At 42.7% G+C, this 16,153-nt stretch overlaps 1 protein-coding gene across 15 annotated transcripts in view; it reads right to left on the reverse strand.

The window, feature by feature from the left end:
• The window catches only part of CADPS2 (calcium dependent secretion activator 2), a 520,508-nt gene that overhangs the window by 127,685 nt on the left and 376,670 nt on the right, over nucleotides 1-16,153 (reverse strand). For all 15 annotated transcript variants that reach the window (XM_075557705.1, XM_075557702.1, XM_075557700.1 and 12 more), the window contains 2 exons: nucleotides 11,906-12,007; nucleotides 2,953-3,016 (listed from right to left, as the gene is read on the reverse strand). In XM_075557705.1, coding sequence (XP_075413820.1) covers nucleotides 2,953-3,016; nucleotides 11,906-12,007 — 166 coding nt within the window. The remainder of the gene's footprint in view (nucleotides 1-2,952; nucleotides 3,017-11,905; nucleotides 12,008-16,153) is intronic.

Consider the following 16,153-nt stretch of genomic DNA (forward strand, 5'->3'; position numbering starts at 1 on the left):
CGGATCATGGTAGTTGGGGGGAGGAAGCATCCGAGCGGGATATCTGGACCATTTGCATCATTTCTGCTTGATGTTTATTTGACAGCCTTTTCTCTTCTGATACGCGGATGTCTTAAGACACAGAGAAAGGGTGCGTCTCTGTCTTGGTGAAGTAAATGCCTGTGGAGCAGCACATGGGAATACACAGAAACTCCTGAATGGGGTGGAAAAAACCCAACTGACTCCTCTTTGGCAAGAGTCAAGTACCCAGGACTCAAACTAACGATGCTGCTCATTTTCCTTAAAACGTTCTCAGCAATAAAACTGCACACATTAAGTTTGAGCCCAATTATTCAAAGTTGCATTTCTCCACATATTTTCCACACGTTGCTTTGCTTTCACTTAAGTTAGAACATAGATGGTAGGCTGTTAACATAGAACAGGCCAGTCTTTTAAAGTGCTCTGGCTGTTGTGCCAGCCTTCTATCTCAAAGACCACGCAAGCAGCTAGTTCTCTAGTTGAGGCGTTCTTGCTACAGTCTCTCGATTCCTGCTTCGGCACTCAGGGTTTCTACAGTCACTCCCCCAGACACCCACGATCCTTGACAACATTTTAATTTTGTTAGGCCAGGTTTTCTTTTCTCCACCCACCCCCTCTGATAGAAGCAAAACATCATTCTAGTCTTTTTCATGCACCTATTTGAAAAATGAACATTTTGATAGGTATTTGATATTTTCATTTGAACCGCGTTAGACCCATTATTCCTCAGGCGAATCCTCATCCTCGCACACAGGCATGAGACAGGTACTGCTACATTTGGCGGGGGCGGGTGGGACTTACTTTTAAACTTAAGAGAACACTGTTCCATATGCCGACCTACGGACTCTATTAACAGCCCCCCTCTGCCGTGACAACGTTTCTAAAGAACAGTCATTAATATCAGAATGTGTGTGTCGGATGCAGAGGTGAGTGATGGAAACAGTGAGCTCAAACGTGAGAGCAAGGGTGGAGGTGGAGTGGGACGCGGCAGAGCTATCTCCTGCTCTAGTGGGGTCATTGCGAGGTGGAGGCATGTAATATCATCGAAGGGCAGGTAATAACACCGTTTCATATTATGTCGGAGCTGGGCCTCTCCTTTGGAGCAGGGGGAATTAGGTCCCCTTTCTCCCTAAAGGCAGGAGCGAGCTGGCAAGTGCCTACAAGAAACAAAATCTGCTTCATATTTCCATCCATGGCCACCCAGGGCACCAAGGAAGACTGTATCTTCTCAGGGGTAAGTGAAGAGACAGAAAGATGAGCATGTGGCCCTTCACGCTTGCCACATCAGCAGGAGAGGCAATTCGTCACTAGAACTGGGACCAAGGTCATTGCTCGACCCTGCCACCTGATAATGCAAGGCATGCCGGGCATCTCCGCTGTGAATGGCCACCCCCTCCCTGCTGGACAGGAGGGGCTCCATCATGGGCATCGGGCACGTCCAGGCAGCACATGGTCCCTATGGTAGGACTCGGTTCCCAAAAGTAAGTGACCTTTGAGAACATGATTTTAGTCCTGGCACCATAATGAACAAGGTGACATGTACATTTTGAATCCCCTCCATTACTGTATGTAGTTTGAATGCTAGAAAAACTGTAACACACCAGGACTAGTTTCTTATGTGTGTTAACATTAGCTGCTCCACAAATATTTACTTCCCTGAGACAAAGACGCTTGATTTCTCCCTGTCTTCATACGTCGTAGTACTTTTTGTCAGATCCCAATATGTAAAAGTTTAATTCATCAGATAGAAACCCCGGTTTCTTCAATGCTCCCAAAGGAAGCTTATTCTAAGTGGGATTTTTGTTAAAGTATTGAAGTGTTTGGCTCCACGGAGGTGAGGCGTTTCAATTGGGGCGTGCAAGACAAACTCTGTTGATGACTCGTCCCAAGGACTGTAATCGTGATCTGAAACAATTGTAACACAGATCATTACTGAAATATTTCTACCAGGGAGTACACGGTGATCTTGGGTAAAGCAGGCGAGCTATATGTCATGGAAGGATCTCATTTTAATCATCGGTTCTAGCCTTCATCTTTCAAATCTTTGAATCACATACACAGAGATGGAATATCTCAATGACATTTTTTCCCATTTTGCTTTTAATTGAGGCGGGCCAGTAAACAATGTAATAACTGAAATTAACGCTGCAGGAAAGTAGACCAAAGCAGGCGATCAAAGTCAATAAATCAAGGCTAGAATAACCAAAGTATGACTTACAATGAATGCCTAGATTTTTTTTCAGTTTGCTAAGGAACAAAAGCCCACTTACATCATTTAACCACTAGCATTCATGCAGGACAGGAATTGTTTTATAGAAAGATGTAATAGGCATTTTTTTATTTACAGTTACTGTCACAAAAACAGGAGTGGAGAATACACATTCATCAAAAAAATATTCTTAGCATGGATATGAAACCTTGGGTGTTTTTGTTTGTTTTTTGTTTAACTTATGCTTTGGGGAAAGTGAGTTTTTACAATTCTTTTATTCATTTAAGGCAGCACACAAACTAGGCCAAACTGAAACAACACAGGAGATGAACTGTGAATGAAAGAGATGGTATGCTTGTGGATATGAATATTGCCTTTATAGGCAAGGAAAGGGGGATAATAAAAGACAACTGTGATGTCTGAGAAGCAGAGATAATTATTGGTGATTGCAGAAGCACAAGGGAACTGTGCTATTTCATGAGGCGGGAAGGAGACAGGAGAAAAACGGGGTGCTACCAGAAAGACCCTGCAGCTCATGATGGAGGCCAACGCCAGGCTCTGGGAGACGGGCGAAAGGCATCTTGGTTAAGGGAAAGTCTGTGTGTGGCTGGAAAAGGTGAAGGATTATTGAAGGCCTGGGGGGAGCAGATCTCGCCGCCCACTTCAATACCTAAAGCACACAACAGCGAAGAACACAGCATTTACAAAGTAAGGTTCGAACATACCCTTTCAAGTAAGGAAAGTGTAGCTTTCAGAGCACCTTCCGGCCGTCCAAAGGGAAAACAGTATCTTTAAGAACAAAAAGAAAAACACAAGACGTGACGTTAATTAAACACTCAACAGCAAGGCAGCGAAATACTTTCTTCTCTTATGAGGTGGCATTTTTAAAGAGCACAGTGAGAGGTTACAATAGTATCAACTCATCCTGGAAGCTTTTGTAGCTGCTATCAAGTTCAGTCCGTAAGTGTTGGACTGCTACCCTCAAGGTAGGTAGTTCAAACCCACCAGCTATTCCATGAGCAAAAGATAAGGTGCGCTGCTCCTGTCGAGACTGACACCCTTAGGAAACCTACACAGGGTCGAGCAGAGTCACATTGACTCCATGGCTGTCAGAAAATAGAGTGCAGTTTCCCTAGTTCTGTGCGCAAAGGGTCTAAAACAATAAAGGGATAAACAGTGATGGGACAGGCTCTAAAGTTTTGAAGATGCAGATCCTAAATGGAAAAAAAAAAAAACCCTAAAAAAGTTCCAAGTGGTACGCGAGTAAACCCAAACCCAAGTCACCGCCATCGAATCAATTCCAGCTCATGGTGATGCTACAGAACAGACCTGTCCGCTTCGGATTTGAGAGACCGGAAATCGTGATGGAAGCAGACAGCCTCATCTTTCTCTTGCAGAGTGACTAGTGGGTTCAAACCGCTCACCATGTGGTTTGCAGCCCAACATGTAATCCCCTATGCTACGATTCCTCCATAGTTTCCTCTTTGATATCTAAGGTCTCAGATCAAATGATTTCCATTTTCTCCTCTCTGTGTCTAATTTAAGCTGGACACGTATGCCACCCACAAAAATGAAGTTCTGGACCCTCTGCCTGGACATTCGCTGGCCTCCTGTGGTATCCAACACGCATCCTCCTGTCTTTCTCATCCTGTGTAGAACTGCTGCTGGAGGGGAGCAGACCTCCAAGACAGTGAGTGCTATTCTCTTTGGGGGGCGTGGGCCATCAAGCCTTTCTTCTTCGAGCTAGAGGGATGGGAGATTTCTACCTCTGACCTTGCAGTTGGCGGCCAAGTGCGTATCCAGCGCAACACCAGCACTCCCTTGTATTTGAGGGATACACAATATTATACTGGTAATGAGTTACCATGTGGTGGGAACAAGCTCATTGCTCTTTAGAAGAGAGATGACCCCTCTCCTTGCTGGAGTGTTGGAGGCATTGTCTGGTAAGTGTTGGGCCACTAACAGCGAGGTCAGCGGTTCAAACCCACCAGCCACTCTGGAGATAGATGAGGCTATCTGTTCCCATAATTATTGATAACCTCAGAAGTCCTATATAAAAGGGGCGGTAGGAGGCAGAATTGACTAAATTGCAGGAGGGATCCTTCAGGTCACCCTCCTCTTAAAGAGGACAAAATGGCAAGGCTAGAGCTTGAGTCTGTTGAGCCAGGCTCTGCAACATTCTGAATCTTCATCCTTTGGCTGCTAAGCAGCCTGTCACTTCGCCCTGACCTTACAAAGCTCGAAATAAAATGCCGAAACAAATAGACTTATTTCCATGCTCTTTTCCATGATTCAGGACCCAAATGTTTTGGGCATTTTGTCAGACATGATTGACACTGGACATTTTTCTTTCACGGCTATTAATGCTTCCCTACCAACACCCATATTTAGGCTCAATTTGTTGTAAGGGACCAAATTTTAAAGGGTGTGTGTGTGAAGATTTCTAATTCCCAAGCAGTAAGTGAATTGACATGAGGATTGTATTTTGGTTTCATGAAATCCTCATCATTCGCAGATACATCATTCATTCATCAGAATTTCGTTGCTCAAATTTGTCCTCAGCATAGTGTGTTTATTATTTTACTGACTGTCAAATCTTCCCTTTGCTTAATCTTGCCTCCACACAATCTGTCAATCTCTCTCTACTCTCCATTTGGCAAAAAAAAAAAAAAAAAAAAGAGCCACATCCAATTTATTTTGCTAGGAGTTTTCCTGAGTAATGGTGCTTTGTTTAGAGCACTAGCAAATTAGCAAAGTGGCTTTAATCATCTTGTACACCATCAACCTTAATCCACGGTTAAATACAACACAAATTGGGTTCTTGTAGTCCCCACCCAGTTTAAATCTTTTCAGTGGATTTGCATAATCCACCCATTGTCTTTCCCATTGTTTATTCCCATTAACCTGCGGGTGACACATATTGTGAATGGAATGTTACTGATCCCTAGATTACATTTAGCATTTCAGGACTTGGAGACCCCACTGGGTATGTTCTGAATTAGCATCAGCTGCTCAAGACGTGTAAATAATTCAGCACATTTACTGTGTCCACGTAATCCTGAATCAATAAAGTACAGAAATGACTACACAGATCCTTAATTAATCTTCACAAAACACATTTTAAAGGAAAGAGATCTTTCTGTTCTGCCTTTCAGGATAAATATTTTGGGTTTTTACCAAATTGCCAACTCTATAATGGCAAAGTGGAAAGCATTTCCCTGTCCAATGAAATTCAGCCAAGTTTAACACCTCAGCTCAGTCGACTGAAGTCACCCCAATTTGGCAAACTGATTACACAGAAAGATAGAGTTTATAAAGATGAGCCCTAAAATTAAGCCCCCTTTCCCCTACTAACTTTTAGAGTTTTATTTTTTAATCAAAGGTTTACTTGCACTGACTACAAAAATATTTTTCTAAATGTCTTTTGATAGAAAAATGTAACTCTCCTGTGCATGTCCTATTCCTTCAAGCATTTTTCTGCCTTCCAGAAAAAAAAACAACATAAAGTTTTCAACTTTTAGTTGATTTTTTGGTACTTACAATTTCACATTTCTTAATCACATGATAATAGCTCTATGCTCTACCTTTTTTTCAGTTTTAGAAATTCTTAGGAACTTCCCAAATGAAAGAGTAGCATGCTTAAAACATTTTTTTTCCCTCTTAAACATTTTACTGATTTGGTAGCTCATCTGTTTGCCCAAAGTTTGTTAGTTTGAATCCACCCCGTGGCCCCATGGAAGAACTGCCTGGTATTCTGTTTCTATTAAGATCACAGCCAGGAAAGTCCCGTAGAATCGCCATGAATTGGAATCATCTCTACAACAATGGGATTGGCTATTTTTTTTAAGAGACACGGAATGATCTACACATATTTAAAGTATAACCACTGGCTTACTTTTTGTCATATATCTTAGTTTGTGTTTCCTAGAAATTTAAATCAGAAGAATAATAGTTTGCAGTGCTGTGAAAGATTCAGTCTGGCTCTCCCAGCCATATATCATCTTTGTAGCCACTACCAAATGACTCAGCAGGGTTATGCAGAGGGGAGATGCTCGTGGCCCACCAGGGGGATTGGACAGCCTCCTGATCATGTAATTAAGGCGCATGGCACCTAACTTGGGGCTGTTTAGGCTTGCTGGGCCTAAAAGATGGCATTCAGTGGTGGCAAGGTGTGTTTCAGGACCATCAAGGAAGAAGTAGCTAGGAGTGGAGCCTGTTCCTCGACCTGAGAGAAGGTACTGACACTCCTTGATCCACAAGGGAAGGAGAAGTGGTGTCAGCTGAGCCAGGGTGTCAGAGGGCAGAAGGCTTCCAGCTCCACTGCTCCACTGCTTCCAGGCATTTGGTGAAGGTAAGTCTGCAAATCACGGGAGTTAGAGTTTAGAACCTGCAGACTGAGGCTTACTGAAGAACAGGGTGACCTGGGCATGTAACCAGCACAGTTTAAAGAGCTTTTTAACATTTGCCTGGGTAGAGTTCTGGCTAAGTGCTTTCAGGGCGGAGAGGTGGAGGGGCCCGTGGAGTGTCTTTGAGTGCAGCCAAGAGAAGACTGTCCTGATCGAAGAACTCTATCTGGAGGATTCCTGGACCTGAACTGTAACCTGTTACTTCCGTAATAAATATCACAACTGGGAGTATTATTTGCGAGTTCTCTTGGCCAGTGCAATGACTCGCTGAGGCCAGCAGAGAAGCAGAGTGTGTCTGGGGAGCGGCAGTTGGGGTTGGTATAAGAACCAGTAAAAAGGTGGGAGGGTGGAGCCAAGCTTGACAGCCACCTCATAGGAACCGACCCTGGGTTGCAGATGCTAGTGATTTTCCTTCCCCTACCTCCATCTGAAGTTAGGAGTCCATGACACCTCCATCTGTACAAGTATGTATAATTTATCTAATTGCTTTTATTCAGCCTACTTGTTTGGTTATTCATTCATGCTGTTGCATGTATCAACAATTCACATATTTTATTACTGAATAATATTCCATGAATGCAGTGCAAGTTTTACCATTTCCCAGTCGTTGATAGGACATTTGGCTTGTTTTCTGATCTTGGCTGCTATGAATATTCATGTGAACTCTTTTGTTTTCCATGGGGAAATGGCTGAGTCACTGTTGATAGATATTAGATTCTTTTTCTTTTTACTGTGAACTAGGCGAAAGTTGACAGAGCAGATCATCTGTTTTATCTTCATCAATTCATACACATTTTGTTTCAATTCACTCATTATCATCCCTTCAAGGAACCATCACTTCTTCCCAGCGCTTCCCATCTCCATCCTGTCTGCTTTCCTCACCCGCTGAACTTCCTCTCTGAGTAAATGCCCCCCTTTGGATCTGGAATGATTCATTATTTCAACATAGGGGTGACACATTCTGGACTTCAAGGTAACTTGGGGCCATCTCTCAGGGCTTCACTAGTCTCTCTTTGAGAAATTAGTAAGCCTTTCTTTTACGATTTTGAATTTTGTTCTACCATTTTCTCTCACGCCATCCTCGAACTTCTATTGTGCTCCCTTTCAGAGAAGTTGGCAGTAGTCATTGGGCATGATGTAGCTCTTCTGGTCTCTGTATTGTGGATATGAGATTTTCTTTAAGGAATATGTTTAAGATACAAACGATTTCCCCTAATAAACAGAACTGCTAGAAGTTGCGATGGCAGTGGATTTGGCTGTTTTCCTTTTTGTTATAGAGAATGCCAGGTTACCTATTTCATGCTGCTTGAAGAATTTATCAATAGGCATGCGCATTAATTGAGCACCATTGCTTCTCCATCTTCTTGTTTTCTTTCCAGTGTTGCCTTTGGATGGTGCGCATCTTTAACTTTTCACACTGTCTTCTAGTAACAGTGGAAACCCATCAGAGGTGATTTCCATCTTTCCCCAAGTTGGCCTTTGTCACGTTTTACCCTCCATTTTATTTCTGTACATTGTAAATCTGACACTGCACTACTATGACTTGTCTTAAGCAGCCAACACTCTTAAAGAGATGAAAATGATAGGAAACGTCTTTTCTTTTCACCCATTTTCTCCAATTCCATCCTCATTAGTGTTTGGGGTAAATCTGTTTCTTCCTTCAAGTGTTACTTTCTTTTAGCCTGAACAACTTCCTTTGATATTTTTTTATAGTTTAGGCTGGTGGATGATGCAGTTTGGCTTTTGCATGACTGACAACATTTTAATTTTGTTTGCTTTTGGAAGAATTCTAGATTTATAGATTTCTGTTGCCATCACTTCAATAAACGAAAGACACTGCTCCCCTATCTTCTTCCTTGTGATGGGAAATTGATTATTCTTCTCTTTGCACCTTGATAGGTAGCATTCTTTGCCTCTGGCAGTTCAGAAGGCCTATTCATTGCTAGTTTCAGCCAAATTCATTGTCACGTGCCATGCATTATTTTTCCCTGTGTGCGTGTGTGCTCCAAATTACTTGTATGTGGAGGTTTAGAGTTTTCATCAAAATTTTCATCTGTTACCTCTTTAAATATTTTTCCACGTCTCCGCTTTCTTTTTTTCCTTTAAGAACTTCTTAAGGCAGATAAGGGGCTGCTTTGAGTGTTCCAACAGCTTACTGGTCTTGTCCTAATTTTTCTTTTCCTTCTTCTTTTGTAGTTTCATTTTGGTCAGCTCCTGATGATATGTCTCCAAATTCAGGCTGCTTTCTTGTGCAGTCTCTAATTTTCTGCTAATCCCAACGAATGTGTTTCTAGAATTTCTGTTTGTATCTTTTTTTTTTTTTTACACTTGATATCACTTTGGTGGCACACTGGTTAAGCGCTCAGCTGCTAACCCCAAGGTTGGTGGTTTGAGCCTACCATGTGCTCCTCATAAGGAAATGCCTAGAGCTCTGCTCCTGTAAAGCTTCTAGGTTAGGAGACCAGAAGGAAACGTTCCATTCTGGCTTTGAGGGTCAGGAGGAAATCTTGGGGTCATGTCTGACCACCTTCGGCTATACACAGGAAAAAAGAGACTCCAACTCCACACGGCCCAAGGCCAACTGGCACTTCTTTTTGACACGAATCCTTCCTCCCTTGCAAGGTTCTTTACTTCTCCACTGCGCTCAATAACCCACGGCAAAGATCAGGAGTACTCAAAGACAATACTCAAGATGACCGGCGGCCTATCAGAGTAGGCGACAGGTTACCACAAGCCAGGGGCAGAAAACATTAAGGACATGGACATTAGTTCACAGCAGCTCATCTTCTTAGCCATCAGCCAACTCTTTCTGGGCCATCTGTTGGCCTCTGCCTCTAGGGGCCAGGAAGCCCACCTGTTCTTTCGCCTCACTGCCCCATGCTCTCAGTAGCTCAGCTACTCTGCTCTGTGGCCTCTGCCACTTCCCACAGGGTTCTTCTGTCCTGATAGTCCCAGGCTTCTTCTGTTCCTGTTTCTGAGATGCCGCTCTAGTTCCCAATGGAATGGAAAATCTGACCAATCCCTGAGCTAGTGTCCGCTACACCTTATTTGCATGGTCCCATGCAATCACGTGATGGGAGTTAAAGATCAATTAATAGAATGGTCCTAAGCAATTAATTTCACTTCGTCTCAGGTTATTCTGAGTTGGAATCGTCGCAAAGGCACACAACAGCCACTTAACATATTTCCTCCAGCTTCTTGGACACATGATGTAACAATACTTCTTTTAATATTCTTGTCTAGGGATTCGCTCCTCGTTCCTCAGGCAGTGTTGAGTAGGTGGTTTTTAAAATCTTCTTGGGTCATATTGTTCTTAGTTTTTGTCTGCTTTATATTGATTCATTTTACACGACTGAGCTTTGTTCTAAGATGCATGTGTTTGGGAATAACTTGACATAGTTCATCCATCGTTGCTGTGAGGTCCTGTCAAGTTGACTCTGACTATAGTTGGTTGTGAGTCATGGGGACCCTGTAAGTGCAACACTGTAAGGGAACACTTCCCGTCCTGCGCCAGCTCACAATCGTTGCTAAGTCTGAGCCCACTGTTGCAGCCACTGTGCCAACAATCCCTTTTCCCATGACTGAGGCAAAACTTTCTGAAGTACTCTACCTGATGCCTGTGGATTAGAAGTTTCCCATGCTGACCAGTTAGAACTGGAACTATTTTTGCACCTGCATTAGCATTGGAGATTTTCATTACCATTGGAGATTTTCCTCTCAATTGTTTTTTTAAAGATAATTTTATTGGGGGTTCTTACAGTTCTTATAACAATCCATACATCTCAACTGGCTCTTTAGCTGACTTTTAACAGTGCCTTCAATCCATTCCCTGAAAAATCCAGCAGGGTGCTCCTTTTTCTCTCTTCTGAAATCTGCAAACTCTGACTGCTCTGGCCAGTTTGACCTCCTGGCTCCTACCCCTCCCGTCAGGGAGTCCAGTGGGCTCAAATCAGTGTCCTTTTCCTTGTGCCACAGATGAGGGGGAATCGTACCAAGCAGTCAGCTAGACCTTATGTAATCTGTCTCAGACTTAATGTTTTGAAAACTCTGATTCTACATATTGTTGTGCCCTCCCCCTTTTAATGACCATTTCTCTGAAGCCCAAACATACTTTCGGAATCCCTTATCCTTCTAATATGTTTGTACCATCTTTCTAGGTTAGATTAAAACTCACCATCTGTATTATATTACATAACTGTTCTTCATATCAGCGACACAGAAGGGTCTCTGATCACTCACTTTCTCAATATATTTTAAAACCACATATATAGCAACAGTTTAAGGCAGCCAGAGTGCTCAAACAGATAAATAGCCAGTCCTCTCTCCCTCCCCTGAGGGGACCATTAGCTGAGTTTACTGTTCAGTAAATCCATATAGAATTGTTCCAAACCACATGCATGCAAATATCAGACACGGTGTAAGATGGCATTCTGACATGGTGTCCTTTTATGTAGACCAGTAATAGGAGGGAGACTGAAGAAAATGCACTAGGACGTTATTTTTAACATTAGATTCTGTTGAACTACCTATAAAAAGAGAAAAATATATAAACTATAGATATCCTTCTCTCTGCAATTATTTCTTATTACTAGGCATTAAGATTTATTGAACAAGGAACAGCATTGTGTACCAGGGCTCTTGTTTTCAAATATGCGAATGCAGAAATAAGGATGAGACAATGTACAGTCAGTCTATGGGACTAAGAAAGCACGACTTATGGTCAATTCCTACTTGTCTTTTAACGCAGGGTTTCAAAGCAGCTCTGTCCTGCTCACAAAGTGAAAGAAGACAGACTGCAACTTTTACAAGTCCTCTAAAATCATGGGAAGAATTACAGGTCAAAGCCCTGGAATGGGAGACTCTGAAGAGGTGTGGCAAGCTCTTTCCGGAGGCCAAGCTTGACTTAGAGAGCAATGCTGGCAAGACGGTGGAAAGTCACAAACGTTCAAGGCAGTGTGGTCAGCCATTGCGTTAGGCCGTCACTGGAGCTGGGGAAATAAGCCATGCAGAGAAGGCAAGCGCAAAGGGCAAGCCCACGTACACTGAAGTAGCCATCACAGGGCGAAGGGATTTCCTAAGCAAGTCGTGGAAGCTGAGTGCCAGGCTTGGGATCAGACCACAGACAGCCTTTAATGTGCGCATGGTGAATTTGGAGCAAGCCCTGCAGGCTAGGGGGCACGTTTCTGAGAGAAGGCATCATGGACCCCGTGTAGGGCCTGGGAGCATGGGGAGAAGAAAATCAAATGCTCACGTGAACGAACAGAATCTATACCTGAAATGGCTCAGCTGATTTTCCAAAAGGAAAGAGAGTCTCTCTTTTATCTCCTCAAACCTTTCTTTTTCTTCCATCGAAACCGTTCCAATTCCATCAGGCCTACGGGGGAGAAAAAGCCACAACCAGTTAATTTATATGAATATACCATTTATAAGCTTCTATGCTTTGTGGCTGCTGTTAGGTGCCTTTGTGTTCGTTACCACACGTGGGGCCCCTGCGTACAACACAAGGAAACCCTGTTAGGTCTTGCACCGACATCACAATTGATAGAGCACACTATTCCTAGTACTTGAGTTTAATGCCAGGTTGGCACCGCTGTAACGACTTATATTAATTAGCGTCACACTTGTTTACCCTAAAAACAAAACAGGACAAAAATCCCAACCAAATATTTAGGTTAAGGAAAATAAAGAGATTGCTAAGACGTATATATGTTATGTTTGTAGAGAAATTCTATTGGAGATCTTTACAGCCATTTGCTTTATACTTTGACCTGAAATGAAAGGAACAAATTTATTCTCTTTTAGACAGCCTTCAAGGTAAGAGATTACAATAAATATTCCCAGATCCTGGAAAACACTGGCTAGCCCTTGAAAATGGAACGGCAGCGGAAACATTTAACCAACTGAACGGATATCCCCTGAATGGAAATATTATGAAAGAGCACACGGAATGCAAGCTAAACTGTCTGAACTACTTCTCTCCCAAATAAAAATATCGCGAATATGAAACTGGTGATTTAATTTTCTTATAGGAGACATATCGAAATTTTGGCTAAATTTTGATTTTTCTACTCTACTATTTTTAGTATAGCTTTGTAAGCATATAAAGAGAGATAAATATTTGAGTAAAAACATAAATAGAGTGAGACTATGTATATTTCAAGACTTTAAGGCTTAACTGAATATTGTTATGGAATCAATGGAAGTTTCCATTTTGGTTTTGAACAGTAACTATGAAGAATTTGCAGAACCTTTTACTAAGGTTAAAGTTAAAAATGTAAAATACACCGAATAAAGTATGATACTTTTTATCATTTAAAATATACATCTAGTTATAATAGCACTTATCTAAAATTCTGAATGTATAAATTTTAATTGTTTCTGTGAGCACATTAATCTCATATTCATTTCAAAACCTGTTTATTTGCTTCAGCCACAAATGAGTCTTTTGCATTAAATGATAATAATTATTTCTTCCCTGACTAGCTTATTTCTCTGAAGATTACCTTTGAATTCCCAAAGGCTTATGTATGTTTCATTCCAATTTACTAAGTTTTAATGTAAAAGAGGTGGAAACAAGGATTATAAACAACAAAGAAAAACAAATGCTTAAAATAACATTGTCAACAAGATTTTATTTGATGCTCCCAATTATACACATAAACACACATATTTGTATATGTGTGCATATATATATATCTTTGATACTTGTTAACTAGTCAATTAGAATCAAAGCAATTAATTTTAAAGTTATACTTGAATCACACTGACACGAAGACCTTATTCATGTCAAAGCATCATTAAATCTGAGAAATTTTCTTCAATATACAGTAAGTAATTTGTTACTTCAAAACTTGTGTATTGACAGAATTCATACTTTGATAACGTTTCTCATAATTATACTACGTTCCCAAATTTGGAAGTATCATTTATTCTGACTTGAGGTCAGAATAATGCATTCATCATTCCCATTCTATCACAAAGTATTTTGAATATTAGCTGCTGAAAAATACATGGTAAAATACTGTCCTTTCTAATCCCGCCGGGTTTAAAAAGAGGCATTCTACAAGCATTATCTTGAACAAAAAAAAGAAGAAGAAGAAGAGCACGGGGAATGGAGTGGATCTCTTGGCCTCCGATTCCAACACTGACCTCCTCAACCCCGAATGGAGAGCTGTGACACCATAGCTGGCAGAGGCCAGGGAGAAGCAGGGGCAGGGAAGGGGAAGCGGCACAGGCGGTAGACCAAAGACGGCTGCAAAGCAGTGAGGGGACTTACTGGTCTGGGAATCAAGAAAGATGCAGGCCTGGGGCAGGAAGCTTGCAGGCAAGGGATGTGGCTGCAGGCATTTGTCTGCGGAGCTAGGTTTGCTCCAGCTGAGTGTCTTCAGATGGAGGTTTACTGGGAAGAGGGATGCCTCTCCAGGCAAAATAAACTCGGAAATCGTTGCCATCCGGTTGATGCCAACCCAGAGGGACCTGTTTGTTCGGGCGGAGTAGAACTGGCCCTGTGGGTTTCCAAGACGGTGAAGTTGATGGCCTCAAGCTGCTGAGCTTTCCCGTTACCAGTGTGTCACCCACCACACCACCAGACCTGCGCACACAGGAAGGACAGGCAGAGACAAGAGAGTTTTGCACCCCTGAACAGAGCAGGGCAGAGGCCCTGGGGCTAAGAGGCCGAGCTTCAGAGAGGCACACCTGCAGGCATGACTGAGAAGAGGCTGTCCTGATGGAAGAAGTGTAGCTTGACCACTCCTGATCCTGAATTGTAACCGGTTACTTGTCTAAGAACCCTCTTCACGGTGACTCCTGGCTGTGAATTCCGTATGGCCACCCTGCAACCAATTACTCAGCCTAGCAGAGAAAGAGGGAGTGGCGTCAGAACTTGGTAAAAAGTTGGATGGAGAAGGCTTGTCTATTTTCTGCCTCAAAGGACTTGGCCTTGGGTGGATGCTGCCGGCAATTCTCCCTTCTTGCGCAGTCAGAGGTGGCGGGATACCCTCCTCATCCTAGTGAAGAGCCACTGGTTTATGTTGCTCAAGCAGGTCTGCCATGCAGGAGTCTCTGTTCCTGGAAATTCTGTCTTATCTCTAGGATTCTTTCTATCACCAAGGCCATATTTCTCAACTGCAGATCCTTCTAACTTTTTTCATTCCAACTACAAGCAATTATCAATAAATCTTGATGAAACGTTTGATCCATTTCAGACTGTAGAAGTTGGTAATAAAAAAACACCCTTCAATTTCTTCATCGTTTTCATTTGTGGTTTAAGAGGAAATTTGGAACAAGAGCCATGTGCACTGGTCTTCTCTCTAGTCAAATGGACATCATCCTGTGCCCAGCAGCCTGGCATTTCAGGAAAGATCTTGAAACAATCTTCTTGGCGGTCCTCATCAAATTTGTCACCCCGGCACAGGAAAATGGCCAATGCCAGGCTATTTGAGCGCACTCATACCAACCCATGGTACGCAGTCCATGCCATTGTTGCACAGCACCCAGATCCATCCTTCCCATAGTGCTCTGCAGCAGCTTATTCTCATTGTGCCTCGCCCCACCAGCACACGAGGGTCCCGAAAACTCTCTTCCAGCCACAGCAAGAAGAGACGGCAGCTCTTCTCTATTCAGATATCGGGTGCCTTCTGATGGGAAGGGAAGCCTGGTGGTGCAGTGGGTTAAGCACTCCGCTGCTAACCACAGAGTTGGCAATTCAAACTGTCAGCTGCTGAGTGGAAGAGAGATGAGGTTGCCCATTCCCGCCAAGCTTTCTAGATGCAGAAACCCAACAGAGGAGTTTGACTCTACCCGGTAGGGTCACTACGATTCAGAATGTAGGTCAGTGGGTTGGCTGTCCAGCGTGAGGGGCTGCATGATATCAGACAATGGTCTGCTGCTTTCCAGGAGGTTTTCCCAGGCCAGTTTTTTCCAGGAGTACACTGCCAAGCCCTCTTTCCAGGTCAGGAAGCACCAGCACAACTTGTCCACCACAGTTGACCCTACAGGTATCCGAAACACTACTGGCATGGCTCCCAGAATCACCAAAACATGCAAGATGCCCAGTACAACAAGCTGACAGTTGAGTGGTAGAATAATATTAATGTGGCATAAATGATTTGGGCTCTCTTAATCATCTAACCGTGGGGAATACATGAAGTTTGTGCAAAACAGAAAGAGGAAAATCTTATCGAAGAAAAATTGCATATGATTCATCTAGGCCCCGCCCCAGGGAAGATGAGCATGTAGTTGCCATTGTAGTGCTTTGTGATGCAGTGCGCTTTAACTTTGAAGGGAAGCTTGCTTTCCCAAGGTAGCACTGATCCGAATATGCATCCGGGCTAGCAATCCAACTTCGGTGTTAAAATGTGGCTTTTAGAAAGTGCAATATAAAGGGATCAACTTTATATTTTGAATGTTAAACTGGGTGTAAACTCTATAGCTACTAATTAAATATCAAAGTTGCTCTGAGACAAGAAGGGTATCTCATGTTATCCAGATCGAATTCTATCTCTCTCTTTCTCCTGGGCTT

This window comes from Tenrec ecaudatus, chromosome 9 (genome assembly GCF_050624435.1).
Source record: "Tenrec ecaudatus isolate mTenEca1 chromosome 9, mTenEca1.hap1, whole genome shotgun sequence".
Lineage (NCBI taxonomy): Eukaryota > Metazoa > Chordata > Mammalia > Afrosoricida > Tenrecidae > Tenrec > Tenrec ecaudatus.